Here is a 14,912-nt window from a genome sequence, read left to right on the forward strand (position 1 = left end):
ATAAACACCAGGACACTTCACTTTTTTCAATGGGATATTACATTACAAGATGATACTGTATTTTTAACTTGTAATAAACCCAGTTTTATCAGCTGTAAATGGCTACCACAATGTTTTCTGAACCATATTAGCTAATGTATCCTTAACTATCCATCCTACCAGGAGGATATCTACCCTAGGAACCATTCTTTCCTCAGTATATTACACCCTTAACCTCATCTCATTCAGCATCAGAAACCTACAGAGAAAATACATGCACAGAATGCTCCATGCATAGCATTATAGAGGGGGAGAACCTAAACACACAGGCAGTGACAAAGGACAGAGAAGGAATGGGATCCCTAAAATGAAAGGATGCCCAATAAATACATTTTCCTATAAACTAGAAGGTTGTAAAACAAATTCCCTCCTGAGCGTTTGTCTGTAGAGCCTCAGGAAGGTGCTCAGTGAGGAGGGCAGGAGGGCAGTGTGCTGTGCTGAGGCAGAAGCCCCAGCTGGGGCCCTCACGAGGTTTGTGAGAACCCACAGGGCCGTGGACTCCACACGGCTCAGGGGACACTGGGGGCTTGCACTCATGTGCATGAGAAATACTTCATAAACTCTTTCAGGACAACAAGTCAGGAGCTGGGAGCAATATTTACCTGCAGTGAATCAAGTGACATCTATGAAGAAAGAAGGGATGTTTCACACTGTGTGCACACAGAAAGATTACTGCAGTGTAACCCCAACAGAGAAACTGGTACTGCATGCCCAACAGTGCCCAAAACATGTCAGCCATGCTAGGAAAAATGTGCTACTTTTACCTAGGAGATCCGCAGGGAAGTGGGGTTACACACACCTACAGTCACAACAAAAGGCACTTTGGAGTCACCCTGAGAAGTCTCTGTTCACCAGGCAGTGGTTACCAACGTACAACACTTCTATTCCTACTTCAGGGAAATATTTTCTATGTCAAGTAACTAATATGGTTGGAATTTTTTTTAGAGGTTTGAGTGTATTCATTCCTTTAAAACTATTTTAAGAAACATGCTGTCCACAGGAAAAAACAGTTTATTCTTGGTGACAGAGGGAGCCCAGGCTGTCAGCTGGTCCTACAACAGTTGGAAAGCAGTGCAACCCCAAAGTACAACATTTTCTGTGCCAAGGCAAAAGGCCTGAAACCCTGAGCTGCAAGCTTGGCCCTTAGAAAAAGGCCTTTACTTCCAAAGAATAAAACTTTCACACAGAGTTACATACTGAGCTAAACTGCATGCAGAAAAGCATTAAGAATAATTTTATGGTACATATATATAGAGTAATTATTCCACTGAATGAAATCTCAGTGTCATTTATTCTAAATACTACAGTTACAAAAACGTTGTTGGGTGTGAGTCTGTCGTAAGTTACACACACATGTGGGAGAGAGAAAGGGTGGAGAACATCTAGTTCTGAAAATCATCAGAAAAGGCATTTTGATTAAAAAAAACATAAATAAATCTTACTTGTTTAGGGTCATCAGTGAGAAGCCTAAATTTCCTGGGGTTTTTGCTCCTGGCAAACTTACAGCCATTGAAATACATACTCCATGAACAGCCAAATGAGAATGATGCTCCACAAGTTTCTGGGTCAAGTCCTTGACATGCACAAGTACGACTACAAAAGGAAATAAAGACATATCAGGTCAGCTGGCAACACAGCTCTTGGGTCTGGGTTTTTTTTAGGTCAGTGCTATTTCACTATTTCTTTTATAATACAGAGCATAACAAAGGAATTTGTGAAATTCACGGCTTAACCAGGTATTTTCTATTAAGAAAATACTCCTGTGTAGAGGACTGACTTTTCTCCCTGAAGATAGTCTCAACTTCCCCAACATCCAATTTTGGGACAGAAATATAAACAGTTACAGCTGTATAAATACACCCACGCATTCATTTTGACTTCTCCAGTTGGATAACATCTTCAACCAAGAAAATAGTCCTGCTGCTTAAAGTTACCCCAAATGCAATAGTTCTTGTGTTATGTGCAGCAAAACCATTAACTCCAAATTGATTTGACTTTCTGAGTAGACCCTTTAAGAACACAAGCATTAGATTCAGGGCCCCATACAGCTCTCAGAGTCTGTTAAATGTGGACTACACAAGAATCAGCACACAGGCAGCACGGTAAGTGCAACCTATTCTCTAATCAATTAAACTAAATTTATCTCAGAGGCACAGAGAGGAAGATCCTAGTTTTGAGTGTTCAACCTCACATCTACTTTAGAGTCACAGCCCCCCTTCTCGGGAGATCTGTCAGCAGTGCCACGTGCGCACAGGGCACGCTGGTGGCGTTTGGGCAGCGTGCACAGAGCCAGGAGCAGCTCATGGCCATGGCACACCCAACTCCCACTGAGAGCCTTTTGTCTAGGACAGGCCAGGAGCGAGGCGTGATCCTGAAGTGGCAGCCGCTGGCGTGGGGTTTTAGATGTACGAGGTGAGCTCCTGATCTCAGGAACACCGCAGGGCCCCGGCGCAGGGACTCACTCTTCGTTGAGGGCGCAGCGGCGGCTCGTGGGACAGCCGTACTTGCGCAGGCTCTGGGTCAGCTCCTTGTACAGCGTGTCGGCCAGGAGGTGCGGGATGCCCTCCCAGGCCAGGATCAGGATCACGATCACGGCCGTCTGGCAGTGGTGCCCCGCGCGCTGACGGACCAAGCACAGCAACTTCTCCTCATCGCTGCTTCTCCGGATCACCTGGAAGAATCGTTTGGATTATTCTTTGCTAAGCACGGGCATCACCTCATGAGCTGCTCTTCTTTGGGACAAGTAAGGCCTGGAAAAGCAAGAAATGCTGCCCAGAGAGTATCCATTGCAAGCAGGACTGGGACAGCATCGCACACTCATCTCTGGTGTAGAACATGATTTTGTGTTGCTTTTTTCCCTGCAGTAGAAATAGCAGTACATTTTACAGGAGGAGTATTATTTTAGGTGTTGTACACAAACAATAAAGATGCATTACAAGGAAAATAACCCCTAGAAGGACAACAGATCCCCTGAGAAACTAACATTACCTTGAAAACACAACAGAAAACATAGTGCCAAATGCTCCCGAAGGCAGGTACGTGAAAACACGCTCCCAAAGCACACACGGGCATGTGCTAGGGCACCTACCAGTGTTACAGAGCATATCTAAGATGGTTCCCACCTTGCAAAGAAAAGTTAGAAAAAAACAATGAAACAGACTGTGGTCTCAGTGAGGGAAGAAATGTGATTTTTTAGAAAATATCCCTAGATCACTTATATTAAGTTCTTAGAGCGATGAAGCTTTTACTAACCTGTGTGATACACAGAGCAACCTTATTCCTCATACACGGATGAACCAGTATGGAAAAGTAAAGTCCACCACTGAATAAAAATGGGAAAAATTATCATCCTACTCCCACATGTTTAGGTTTTTGCCATAATTTGAAACAGAGCTGCATTTAAGGCCACCAAAAATGCATTAAAGCTAGGTAATACTAGAATATAGTCTATTTGGACTCATTAAAAGCAGGGACTAAAGCACACTTGCAATTCATCTGCAAGTGAAAAGGTTTGCAACAGATGAACAGTAGGAGAGAGCATCTGTGCATCTGAGCAGGAAGAAGCAAGCTTAAAGTTTGTGTCAAGAGATAAAGTATCCTTCTAAAATTAATCATATACTCTTACAATCAGTCTTAAGCTTAATGAGAATATGAGTAAATGCCTCTGATAGACCATTCCTCAAAAGAAGTCTTGGTTGTGACTCCCCAGCAGTTCAGTATGTTTTATAAAGAAAAATAATCCAACTCATTCACATTTCGGCAAGGCTTACAGAAATCTGTTATGGCTGATACACAATACAGGTTACTCATGTCGATGTGAGTTTTACATTCCTTAGGCAGCACAGTTCCTTCAAGCCAGAACAACTTAATTTTGTTACTCAGTATGAAATTATGCTTTTACTTTTCTTTTCAAATTTTTTTTTTTTTTTTTATTTCTAGGCTATAACTTCAATAGCACAATGTGGTACTGTACAACATCAGGTTGCCTTTTTAAGTTCTCTTATACCTTTAAACTACAAAGAGTGTCCAGGAAAAATAACAAATGAACACAAAGAAAATTTATAGTTGCCTTTAAACCAAGACCACATTTTCCTGGAGTTCAATGTAGCTGGAAGTTGCTTCATTATGTATATAGCAGAGAATCCAATACTCTTATTGGACATCAAAACATTTTAGAGGCATTTCCCTCACCTTTGAGGCCACAAAAGCAGCAAAGGGATTTATGTGTTGTGTGAATTTCACTTCTGCAGGTCAGGTTACACCATGTAAGCTGTGGAGCTCAGCCAGCTCCTGACCCTGGAGATCAGGCACTTCTCCCACCTGGTAGAGGCTCAGAGGAGCCCACTCTGCACCAGAGCAGCCCCACGGCCAGGGACAGTGCAGCCAGAGCTGGAGCCAAGCTGCTTTCCCACGGGAACTCAGGGTTCCCTTCACATGCTACCCCTGACATTCTCACAGAAGTACTAAACTGAGTCTCTCTTGTGTAATAATAATAAATCTGCAGCAATGCCACACTCAATGTACAGAAAAGCAGTTTTGAGCAGGACAACCAAACCCTGGAGTGTTTCCTCAGACTGGGAACAATGCAGAAATCAGCTGGCAAACCTTATGTCCAAAGGTTTTTGGTATTACTCATGATTTCTGTGATGTAATTAGCAACAGTGATAAAGTAAATAAGTTAATACTGCAGTTTGTTTCATTTTGGTCCCTAAAGATTTTAAAATGCATGAGAAAGTAAACATCTGTTAAGTGGGGGAACTTAAAATCTAAGGTTTTTATTTTCCCATTCTAAAAACCTTCTCCTGCAATTGCTTTTCCACACAAGCTAACCATGACTGACTGTCTGACTCACACTGAAAAAATAGCATAACCAACAAAACAGACTTGTAACAAGTTTGTGAAGCATTATGTTACACTTAAATGCAACAAGCAATAGCACGAGCCTCAAGTTTAGATTGGATATTAGGAACAATTTCTTCATAGAAGGGACTGTCAAGCCTTGGCACAGGCTGCCCAGGGCACTGGGGGAGTCCCCATCCCCGGAGGAATTTTAAAGACATGCAGATGTGGTGTTTAGGGATGTGGTTTAGTGGTGGACTTGACAGTGCTGAGTTAATGATGGGACTCAGTGATCCTAGAGGGCTTTTCTAGCCTTAATGATTCTGTGATGCCATGGTCAGCTTCTTGGAAGTATGCAGGGCCAGATCACCCCTGAGCTCATTTCAGCAAGCACTCAATGTCATCAGTGCTAAGTATCCATCAAGACTCCCACATTAACAATTAATAATCTGTTCCAGCTGCAACACAGAACTTCAGGAAAGAACAAAACCTAACAAAATTCTCCACAAAGCTCAACTGATCCCCATTGGTCCTGTTCTGCACTCAGTAAAGGGGCATGAAGTGACAAGACTACCACTCCCTCACCTGTGTGGGAACATAACCATGGCTGGGACAAAAGGAAACATTGACATGGGACACAGCCCCTTCCACAGAGCTTCCTTGGAGCACACAGCACCATCCTTTATCATCCTTGTAGGTTGCTAATCTGGGCAGGATGCTCAGTTATTCTGACCATTTTTAAACCCAGTTTTGTCCATCCCTCTGGTGCTGTAGTTGTGCACCCACCACTACCATGTTCTGCATTCCTACAGCTATCGAGGTGTCCTTGTGGATGTGTACATCCAAAGGAAGGCAGCAACTAAAGTAATTAATTTTATCAGCTAGCCCCGAGAGTCTCAAACAGCAGAACATGAGGATATGAGCAAGCTTTCAAGGTGAGCCACAGCTAACTCAGACACAAACACAATCAACAGCTCTTAGGGCAACCACAGCTACATTGTTTTCTACAGCCACAAAGGTCTAGGCTTACCCAATTTTCTTACCAGAAACCACGAGCCAAAATCTACAGCATATTTATTGAAAATGTGCTTTATCCAGCAAAATTTGCTCCAGCAATTCAGCAACAAGTTATGGGATAAACAAGAGAAGTTAAGATTTTCACACCTTTGCATGAAAGGATAATCAGTAGACAGAAAGGGATTCTAAAAATTGCAGAGTACAAGAACAAGGTCAGAGCAGCAGACTGTCCAGCCTTGTCCTGACCCTGACTAACAGCAGATGCCTATGGATGAGCAAAAAAACACTGGGATGTGGAGATGGTTCTCAGAGAGGGCAGGCACCTTCCAGCCACCCACCCAGCAGCTCAGGGAATGTGCTCTCTCCCAGCTTTTTAAGGATTTGCATTTTCTGCATTTCTCCACTAATTTTTAAATCTGTGCAGCAATTTACCACCCACTAAATTACCAGGAAAGTTTAACTACAGATTATGTGCAAGAAAAAAACATTGTCTTTTCCTCCTGTATAGCTCACTCCCTGCCAGTGCCCTCTAGTTTTGATCCAGGATGAGACTGGGTAAGACACTGCTCTTCAGCTCTCTGTGCCACTGGAAACTTTAGAGAGCCCTGCTTTCTCCTCCCCTTCCCACCCTGCCAAGCTGCCCAGCCTGCACCTGCCTTTCCCAGTTCTGTGCTTTCTGCAGATGGGAGGCCAGACCCAGCCAGCCTGAGGGGCAACACGCTTTCTCACAGAGGCAGAACTATGTTCCATGACTGCTTTGTTCCTCCCCAGTAATTCTCACCCATTTGTTTTGCTGTTTCCATCACAGATGAACAAGCTGATGTCTAATGAACCATTATCTTGAGCACTAACAGCGCTCCATCTCTGTGTATATGAAACCACAACACTGTTTTTTTTGGTGGGACTTTATCGAGTGAGTTTCAGCTATTATTTTAATGGCCATTTGTTCTGATTGCAAGTGCTTCCTGCTCTTCATGATGCCTGTCCCTCCTCTTCATTACCCTAAACAACTTTTTATCATCAGCAGTTTGGCTCCTGTCTCCAACTTTTTTCAAACAATTTCTAAATGGTTTGCAATGAACAGCATCAGTAAAGTTACACTATCAATAAAACCTGCTTCAGCTCTCCAAATGCTCGAGGTCTACTTCCTTGGCAGGAGCTCTAGAACAGGGAGTAAGTACACTGTGAATAAAAATGTCCCGAGACATAAGCCAGTCTATCTAAATTAGCACGTACACGACTTATGAAAGTAGCTAAGAGTCAGCCTGCAGAAGCTCAGTGCACCAGATGCTGAATTACCACATGGATGTGAAATTACTTTCCAATTACCATCACCAGAAGAGCTGTGTTAACTTTAACATGATAGAAACCAGACACTGCTAGCAAAGAGCACAAAATTTTAACTGGGTTAAATACACTCCTGTAAATTACTGGATAAACCTCCCCCAAAACAACAGAACCAACAAAAAGGTCCTTTTTAGGTATTTTTCATCTCCATGTGGTTCCACTGCAGTATTCCCTCCAACCCATTCTGAATTTCTTCAGTAAAATAAACTATGTCTGCTTTGCAGAGTATAAGCAATTGATTTGAAAGTGAGAACATACTTAACTGTTCCCCGTAATTTCCTGAAATAGGAAACTCATTTACAACACTGTGGCTTCAAGTTTTCTAACCTGCAGATTTTGCCTCCATACAGAGTCTATGTATGGAGGTCCCTCAACACAGGACAAGCCCCTACTAAGTTACAATTCCTTAATAATTAATAATACAATTCCTTCCACCAGTGCAAGGTGCTGTACAAACCTGCTGCTGCTCTGTCAGGTGGTGCTGTGACAAACAGCAGGACAAATGGCCCAGCTTGTCACAGAAGTGAGTCTGCCCTCCTTTTTCCTAACTGCCCCTTAAACACACACTGAATCACACTAAAACTCTTTTCTTACTGGAAAATGTTACAGCCTTTTATTCTCAGCATGTCTAAGAGATATTAAAATGGAAATAAGTTCCACTTTGCTGAATTCTCTCTTCTCGTTGCTAGCAGACTACATCAAAGGAGTTGGCTCTGAACAGCTGCTGTCAATCCAATCCTGTAAAGTTCCTTCGTCATTTCTGCAGGAGTATCACTGATGTGCAATATCTGCAATTATCTGCAACACTTTTGCAGTTGCTCCTGGCACAGGTGCTGTGGTGGTTGCAGATGAGCAGATTGCAGCACATCCAGGGTAAATGATTCTCCTGCAAGCATGCCACCAGCACTGCAGAAGTGAGGACAAAACCCACATCTTAGCTCCCAGTGCCCTTCCCCTCCTCATTCCCTCAAGCCTCCCCTTCTGCCAGACTGCAGCCATGAAAAGCCGCACTTGGCTTGCTAGGGATGTTTGTTCAGAGGTCACATTGCTTTAAATAAAGTAGAGATAATATCAAAATTCTTGCTCATTAATAATACTTAACCTTGTTTACCTTAACACAGCTTTTCTCCTTCATTTTTATTTTATTACTTTTACTTAAAGAACAGCTTTACTTCAGATTTTTTTTATTTCGAACTTTTCTGTCCAAAATAAACTCCTCTAATTCTGTATTTAGTCAACAGTGAAAATAATGCCTGCACAGCTACATATACTATCATAATGTGGTACAACACTATGCCAAGAAAGTGATGCTCTAATAAAACACCATCGAAAAAAGTGAAAAAAATCCCCACCGACCATCCTCTCTATCAGCTAAAAATAATTTCGTTTAAGACTTCTCCTATGGAATACATCATTTAATCATAAAGACAGTTCAATAAATGATTGAAAAGCACAAAGTACAGTAGGCTGTTTAAGGCAGAATGGAACTGCACATCCTACTTACACCTGTGTCTAGGAGACAGTCAGTGCAGCGGAATTTAAAGTCTTTTTCAAATCTATTTTAAAAATTCCCCAATTATGTTCCAAATTACATGATAGCTTCACCATCCCCCACCAAGCAGGGCTGCACCAGAACTCCTGACCTGCCAAGCAGGAACAGAAATTTTCCTTCAATGGATCACTAACACTAATTAAGAGTAACAATAATAACAGTATTATTAATACTAACAGTAACAGAGAGAAAGAGCCAAAGCATGAGTAACTTCTCCATTTCCTCACTTTCTCAATTCCCACTTTCAATGACTTTCTCAACACAAACCAAATTAGCCAAGTGAAAAAAAAAACCAAATCTTCTCTGCATCTATAGTTTATTGCTATTAAGGCTCACTAAGCACTTCACAAATTGTAGTTTCTGGCATTTAGTTACAAATTCCTACCAGTTCAGTGATCTAGAAAATCTTGATTATAACAGTGGGCTATCTAAGCATTACTTTAAAAACATTAGTTTTAGTGGCTAATAACAGGTTTGCATTTGTACAGGACTGCAATGAGGATTTTTATCTGTTTTTATTCTACTCCTGTTTTTTTATAGTGCCTACTAATAAACAGCCAACGTAAAGAAAATAAAGATTCAAGCTGTCAAGCCATAAATAAAAAACTCAAAAAAGGCAAACAGTCCACAAGTAAAAGACTCTTAAGAAACAACTCCCAAAAGGCATAAAAGCACCATAAACACTGTATTTTCAAAGAAATTAGGGCTACCACCAGGATAATAGAATCTAAAAGGTCAACAGATCATCCAACTGTTAATAAAAACCCAAAAACCAAAACCAACCAAACAAAAAACCAGGAGAAAAAGCATTCAGAGACGATAAGGCTCAAATGTTCACAAACAAGAAGTTTGGAAAGATTCCTATGTCAAAAAAGCTTCACAGAGGACACCCAAGAATTTTTTTCTGACATTAAAGCCCTGACAGAAGTGGTTAGAGGACAATCGTAAAAAACAAACACACAAAACCCAAACCCCCATTTCCTGCCCCCAAAAAGAACAACTGCAATATTAAATGTGATGTGCATTGAATTGATTTTTAATACCTAATTACCAGAGGGCCTGAAGATTTCCAAGAGGAGCCAGCCCTGTAAAAAGCCCCTGGAAGAAATCCCTTGATGCCATGATCACATCAGCCTGGTGTGTCTGTGCAGGCAAGGCAGGGGTCATTCAGGAACACTGATGCACAGGGACAGCTCAGACTTCCCAAATCACACCTCAGCATTTCTGTGGGTCTGGTTTTGGATGGAGATGGGCTCTGAGTTGGGCATTACCATGCAGGAATGACAATCTGGCAAGATGATGGAAAGCGCTATGGAAATGCCAAATCACTGCTCTGCAACAGTGAAAAAGCTAAAACAACTGCAAGGAATTACTGGGAGTGGAGCACTGGCTGAAATCATTATTGCCAGCATTTTAACTTCCAGCATTAGGGAACAGGAAGGAAAGGGAGAAGATGACATTTATGAAAGGCAACTGAACACAAAAACACTGCCTCCAGCTCAGGGAAGAACAAAGCTGTGAATTACTGCAAACCAAGCGAGTCTTCCAGGAGGCAACTGCCCTGCTCTTCCACCTTTGTGCTATTGATCAGCCACAGAGACACAATATTGGCAAAAAGAACCTCGCCCTGGCCCGGAGGGTTTTTGTCATTTCTTCTCTCTCATTTTTTCTTCCAGAGCTGGAGACTTAAAAAATGCATTGCAACTCCAAATGAAGGCAAAAGATAGCAATGGTACCTTAGGTGATCCAAGTCAACATCCCCTGAAACCAGGAGAAGGAGTCCATAGGAAATGGATTTGATCCAAAACCAACAAGACCCAAATCTCAACTCCCTCTGAGGTCACCACTGCTGTGCCTTTGGCTTCAGTGCTGCAGGATGATGCCTACAGTGAGCTACTCATGAACCACTCACAAATTCATCAACGCTTTCACATAAATTGAGGTAATTGTAATTTACCATTACCCAGCACAGGAGAAAACCAAACCACAACACATCTGCTACCAGCTGAAGCTCTTGATCAAACAGTGGGACCAGCGAGTCCCGTCACCACTGGCTGGTTCTAGGGATGCACAGGAACGTGAAACCTTTCAGTACACAAAGAGGCTGCTGAGAGTGACAGGCAGTCATTTCAGGACTTCAAAGCTTTCTTTTCTTTAACATGCTACACCAACAGTATGATGAGTTGGACAAAGCAAAAGAAATCCAGACGGAAAAGAAGGAAGCACCCATTTAGCCCAGCAAGGATGTCTCAGGATGGTAAGTTATTTTCTGACCACACACCTGTCACCACACATTAGGAATCTGTGGCAAAACCTTATTAATTCTGTTTTGACAAACGAATGAGGCAACATAATTTGATGGGGAGAAGAAAAAATCCCACAGGTCAAGCAATGTTGTTGCTGCCTCATGCAGTGAAAACAATCACAAGCTCATCTCCCTAGTTCACGTGGGTGTCTGATACCCACGTATTCCTACCCTTGTTCATCTCTGCTAGCTCTGTTAAGCCTCTCCCTTCCACACTCATTCAAACATACACATAGAACAGCCACAAGGTTTCCAACCCTGGGCAGTATTTACTGAAAATGTTTAACTAATAGGAGCATTCTTGTTCATATCCAGAAAGACAAAGTATCACCCTAAAATACAATACCTTAAAAAAAAAATACAGAAGAGATGCTTAGTATTAAAAGAGTGAAATAAGTAATTCTGCAAATTTATGGCAACTTGATATCTAAGAAAGGAGTCTGTCCAGAAGATGTTTAACCCACCAGGTGCATCTTGGGAGTCACTTAAGAGAAAATAACTTAGGAGAAAAACCAGTATTATGGAATGCAGTCATTAACAGAAGAATGTATGGACAATGGTATTTCGGAAAGCCTCCTTTAATTTTAAAGTGTTCCTAATAAACAAAAAAGATAAAATAACCTAGTGGAAACAGGGAAAATTAATCAGGAAAAAATAGCTGAATGTGATCAAGAGGTAAGTTCCATTCTTCTACCCTGTTTGCTTCAGCAGAGCTCCATCCAAGCGCTCTCAGCAGCGAATCCCTGGGGAGCCCTAAGGGCAAGAGCATGTCCATCTGCAAAGCAGAAATGAGCCTGTTCCAAAGGACACTGGAAATGAGTACAGGAGAGTCTCTGTGCAGCTACAGAGCTCATGGCTGCAAGTATCAAAGGGCACAGCAAACCTTTTCCAGACACACTGAAACAAATCTCACCATCCAGTTTCTTTGGTTATAGCCAAAACCCAAATATGCTCCATAAAAGGATTAAAAGTAGCACTGCCCATGAAAAATTAATGCAACACATTAAGAACATCAACCCAAAATACACATCTTATACAGGATGAAGCAGTTCTACAGATGTCAGGGATGCCCTTCCCTGTCTCGTACTGAACAGTCACACAGCAACAGCAGATTTGGAAAAACATTCTTCCTCTGTAGGTGTGAACCCACACAAACGAAAGTCACTGCTCCCTACAACTTCAGTTAAATGAACATTAAAGCTGCGTCTCACTAACATTTTACATGCAAAAAGGTGAAAATCTAACTGGAGAGCAGGTCCCCATAGCTTAAACCAGCCCTCTTCATGGGCACCCAGGGCTTTCTGACTGTCACACTGCACACTCCTGTGGGACACCTCCAGCCATGCTCAGAGACCATAAATGCTGCCATTTCTGCCTTACACAAAACACAGTATGCTGACACTGGCAACAGAAAAATCAAGGTTAACAGCTTTAAATTCCTTCTTCCTTTTAGCTGCTTGCAACTGTTTCTATGGTACAATTTTTAGCTCCTGTCCTCTGTTAAAACTAAGTGTTTTACTTAGCTGAAACACTGAGAAAAAACTTTCCATTCTTTTTGGGTCAGTTGCTTATGAAATTAGGTTTGGGTTTTTTTTTTTTTCTCTTGGATACTGGATTTGGTACTAAATATTATCTGAAGCACAAGCACATATGTGATTCCCTTCTGAAAAACAGTTTATGTACTGAGTATAAAAAACACATTTTGACTGTTCCAAGCACAAGCAGTAAATGTTTAACATGCAAATTCACTCACATACAATATGCAATAACCTTATTTTGGCACGTAGTTACAAACACTACCCGACCAACTGTACAGTTACCTTCACAGTTTTTTCAATCAAGTCTGAAATTCCTAAATACAGCAATACATTTTTTTTTTCTTTTAGCAACCAAGTTCTTTCACTATTTTCCAAAACTCAGTTTGCAAGATTTCCAGTTGACTTTTTACCTCCCTCAGTGGTTTCAGCAAAGATTAAGGACAATCAATTCTTTCCAAGCTCTCTCCTGGAGCTTGTATCTGTTACCTCATTTCCTGGCTCCTATGAAACAATGTGAGACAAGACTTTGGTGAAAACTATCATCATAACATTTCCATTTTCAAATACTGAGTTCAGTTCCTCAAAAATAGTAATGAACCCCTTGGCATATAAGACTGAAATTCTTCCATCACTCTCTTTTCTTCAAGTTGTCATGCAACTGAGAAGGGTTTTTAAAAATGTCCCTGGATAGTTTTCCAACTCCCCCAAGCAACCATCTCTTCTTCTCTCTTTCACAATTCCCAGTGACATATTTCACAAAACACTCCAACTTTCAGACAATGTCAGGGTATTCCTACCCTTGTTCATCTCAGCTAGCTCTGTTAAGCCTCTCCCTTCCACACTCATTCAAACATACAGCACCATACCTTAAATTTAAACAAAAAAGATAAAACTGTTTTCCTTCATCATTCAGGCAGACTTTTCAATCAATTAGAAATCAGATCTTCATTAAAGATCAGATTAGATTTGAGGTCAAGGACTACACATCATTTGAAGCCACACAAAACAACTTTACTGATTTAATATAAAAACTTACCCACTTGGCAATTGGACACCCCTGAGAGCTTTTTCCTTCCTTTCCTGTATAAACCACCACCTCAATTCTTACAGCACTTCCTTTTGCTCCATACCTGCATTAAAAAAAAGTTCATGAGTAAAACCAAATACTGTAGTCCATTTTAAAAGATGAAACATTTTCAATAAAATATTAATGAATTTATTTTTACTGAGAATAGAAGAAAAACAAAGTATTTATAATACCAAAAAAAAAATTCTTCTAATTTAAAACCCTACTTGCAAGAGTAGTTTTTGACATCTCTCTTCTGATAAACTTCTGCCACTAAGGAAATGTTATTTGCATATAAATCCTAGTGCAAACAGTCACTATTATGACCTTTTTCTTTCCAGTTTGCCACAGCTTCTTCACAGGCAGGACACCACAAAACCTTATTCTGCCAGCTGCTGATCTCTGTCCTTCCTACTGACTTCAAGGGCACCTCAGAACACAGTGCACTTGAACTCCAGCCCTGGGCTCAGAAAAGACACACAAGTTTGGACCTGCAGTGCTCATGCTCACCTCATGCACATCTGAACAAGAAAACACTTTACAAACGAGTACTGACAAAAGTTCAAGAAAACAAAGCTAAACACAGCACTTCCTTTCTCAGAGCTCTACTTCTTCCCTGTTTAGAAAGTCAAAAATACAATGACATTAAAAACTGAATTTTCCTCACCTGTTCTCCATAATTTCTCTCACAGCAGCAACACTTGGTCCTGTCCCGAGGTGTGTGTAATAGGGCCCTTCATCTTTTTCTATAATTTGCTCTGTAAACAGGTAAAGAAAACTGTGTTGGCACACCCAAAATTTTATTTACCCCACTAAAAGTAAACTTAGAAACAGTTTATGGAAGTGCCTTCCAAATTAAATTAGAACATGAAATTTGAGCCTGAATAAAGAGTATGACAGGCTTTACTCTTCAGACACTTTGAAATTATTTTATGCTTGTTTCCTCCGATGATTCTGCTAGCATTTTTTTAAGTTATAAAGTAAAACCCCAATTACAGCAATAGTTTGCATTCTTTAAAACTTTCATTAGAGGAGCTGGCATGTAGCGACTAAGTAGAATTCCCAATATCCTTGTTGGTAGGAACATTACAAATTCATTTTAGACAAAGAGGAATTGAGGGCAGTAAAACAAATTAACTGATAGTCATATCCTACAGAACAGAAAACATAACCCAGGCCTATAAACAAGCTCTCTGTTGATTCAGAACG

General features: G+C 41.1%; 1 protein-coding gene across 4 annotated transcripts in view; it reads right to left on the reverse strand.

The window, feature by feature from the left end:
• The window catches only part of TET1 (tet methylcytosine dioxygenase 1), a 96,882-nt gene that overhangs the window by 22,251 nt on the left and 59,719 nt on the right, over positions 1–14,912 (reverse strand). For all 4 annotated transcript variants that reach the window (XR_008432077.1, XM_053949325.1, XM_053949324.1 and 1 more), the window contains 4 exons: positions 14,371–14,461; positions 13,674–13,767; positions 2,502–2,710; positions 1,482–1,632 (listed from right to left, as the gene is read on the reverse strand). Coding sequence is in view for 3 of the 4 variants with exons in the window: in XM_053949325.1 (XP_053805300.1) it covers positions 1,482–1,632; positions 2,502–2,710; positions 13,674–13,767; positions 14,371–14,461 (545 nt within the window). In the remaining variant the exon portion in view is untranslated. The remainder of the gene's footprint in view (positions 1–1,481; positions 1,633–2,501; positions 2,711–13,673; positions 13,768–14,370; positions 14,462–14,912) is intronic.

This window comes from Vidua chalybeata, chromosome 8, assembly GCF_026979565.1.
Source record: "Vidua chalybeata isolate OUT-0048 chromosome 8, bVidCha1 merged haplotype, whole genome shotgun sequence".
Lineage (NCBI taxonomy): Eukaryota > Metazoa > Chordata > Aves > Passeriformes > Viduidae > Vidua > Vidua chalybeata.